At 36.5% G+C, this 2,114-nt stretch overlaps 1 protein-coding gene across 5 annotated transcripts in view; it reads left to right on the top strand.

The window, feature by feature from the left end:
• SYNJ1 (synaptojanin 1) overlaps window positions 1–2,114 on the top strand; it is a 106,781-nt gene that overhangs the window by 78,779 nt on the left and 25,888 nt on the right. For all 5 annotated transcript variants that reach the window (XM_011960137.1, XM_011960136.1, XM_011960139.1 and 2 more), the window contains one exon: window positions 1,525–1,687. In XM_011960137.1, coding sequence (XP_011815527.1) covers window positions 1,525–1,687 — 163 coding nt within the window. The remainder of the gene's footprint in view (window positions 1–1,524; window positions 1,688–2,114) is intronic.

Genomic DNA, 2,114 nt, shown 5'->3' with positions numbered 1-2,114 from the left:
ATCTCCTGACCTCGTGATCCGCCCGTCTTGGCCTCCCAAAGTGCTGGGATTACAGGCTTGAGCCACCGCGCCCGGCCATTATTTCCTATTCTTAATTATTAAAACCAGTATTCCAGTGAACCGCTATATATCTTTTTGAGTATTTTTTTTTTGCCTTCTAAATTTCTTCCTTTTCATTTGGCCCTGGTCTCTATCAAGGGGATATTCCTAAGGAATTATATCTTAATTGACCATTATGGTGATAGGTATTTAAGAATGCTTGTTAGTATTTTTTGGTGAATATAAAAGAATTTTGTTGACTTTAAAAAGTAATATATGACTTGTAAAGCATGTTAAGTTCTGAAATTGGATTGATTTTAGTACTTATATCTACTTAGCAAGTAAAGGATTGTGAATTCTTACGATTCTGACTTTAAAGTTCAGTGTGGATGCTAAATTACTAATATACACAGCTGTATCACTCAGTTCAGCAACTTTCAACCTCTCCGTTATTATGCCTTCAAGGAATTCCAATATCAGTAACACTTTGAGCCAAGGAAGATCTGTACCCACAAAGGTGCCAACTGTCAGCACAGCATATTGATCACAGCTACACAGTTCATTTGCAATACCAAAAATATTCACATCGTGTTCATATTAAGAAACTTTTCAAACAAAGGAAATTGAAACTATGTGGGAGAGAGATTAAATTTAGAAAGCAAGTTTGTTATAAGGATGTGGGTTTTAAATGAGAACTCCTTTCTAATGCACGTTTATCCTTGATCAAAGAGTCTTGCTGTTATCAGCAAGTTTTTTTGAGAGTATTTTTTAAATACATTGACACGATGTGCTATAACTTGATTATAATGTCTTGGTTGTCTTAGATTATACTTTAGTCTAAAAGTCACCCAAATTTATAGAGAAGGCAGAGTACCAGTTTCACAGGCAGAACTCATTGTGTTTTTAGAATGATTAATTTTTGTTGAATATTTAAAATGATATTCAGTTCTGTTAATATTCTTCTGACATTTGAAATGCTAAAAGTATAGGTTAGCACTTAGCAGCTGACAGTATAGCAGCTCTCAGGACCATATGCCAAGTTAGGAAAGACCAAATGAACAGGAACAGGAAATGCATTTTAAAGATTTTCTGGTGTCTCTTTTGTAGTTGTTTCACGTGGGAACAATTACCTGAATCAAAATAAAGAAAGTATAAAGTTATGTAGCAAAGTTGTTGGTGAATTTACGTCTGGCCAGGAAAACATAGTGGTTATAGCAAAGGAAACTTGCATCTCTGGGCAGCCCAGAAAAGATCTTTATCATCACAGGCATTTAAAGGGAGAACTGAGTAAACAAATGTTTACTTTTAAACTAGTTTAAACCTTTAAACTAGTTTAAAATTTAGTATATGTGAAAGAACTATGCTGAATTGTCTAACTAAATTAACTGTCTATACCATTGCATAGTTTAACGAAGTCAGCCTCTTTATTCCAAAGTAGTTAACTTTCATGTTAATCTTTATTTTATATCTCTTTTACTCCACTAGTTATTGAATCGGACTATAACTATTGCTTTAAAAAGTCCAGACTGGATCAAAAATTTGGAAGAAGAAATGAGTTTAGAGAAAATTAGCATTGCATTGCCATCGTCAACAAGCTCTACCCTGCTTGGTGAAGATGCAGAGGTTGCAGCAGATTTTGATATGGAAGGTTTGTTTCTTAAACACATTTACTTCTTGTAGTTCTAGATATGTTTTCTTCCCATCTGTAAAGTCTTATTTTCCAAGTTTATCTTTCTTCTTCTTCTTGGGACGTACATAGCACTATTAATTAGAATTTATTTTGGCCAGGTGCGGCAGCTCATGCCAGCAATCACGGCACTTTGGGAGGCTGAGGAGGGTGGATTGCCTGAGGCCAGGAGTTCAAAACCAGCCTGTCCAACATGGCAAAACCCTGTCTCTACTAAAAAGACAAAAATTAGCTGGGTGTGGTGGTGCACGCCTGTAATCCCAGCTACTCGGGAGGCTGAGGCAGGAGAATTGCATGAACCCAGGAGGCAGAGGTTGCAGTGAGCCGAGATTGTGCCACTGCACTCCAGCCTGGGCAACAGACCGAGACTGTCTCAAAAAAAAAAAAA

The sequence above is a fragment of the Colobus angolensis genome, unplaced genomic scaffold (genome assembly GCF_000951035.1).
Source record: "Colobus angolensis palliatus isolate OR3802 unplaced genomic scaffold, Cang.pa_1.0 Scaffold506, whole genome shotgun sequence".
In the NCBI taxonomy this organism is placed as follows: Eukaryota; Metazoa; Chordata; class Mammalia; order Primates; family Cercopithecidae; genus Colobus; species Colobus angolensis.
The sequence above is the reverse complement of the archived record's forward strand: the minus strand, read 5'-3'. Positions and strand labels throughout refer to the sequence as shown.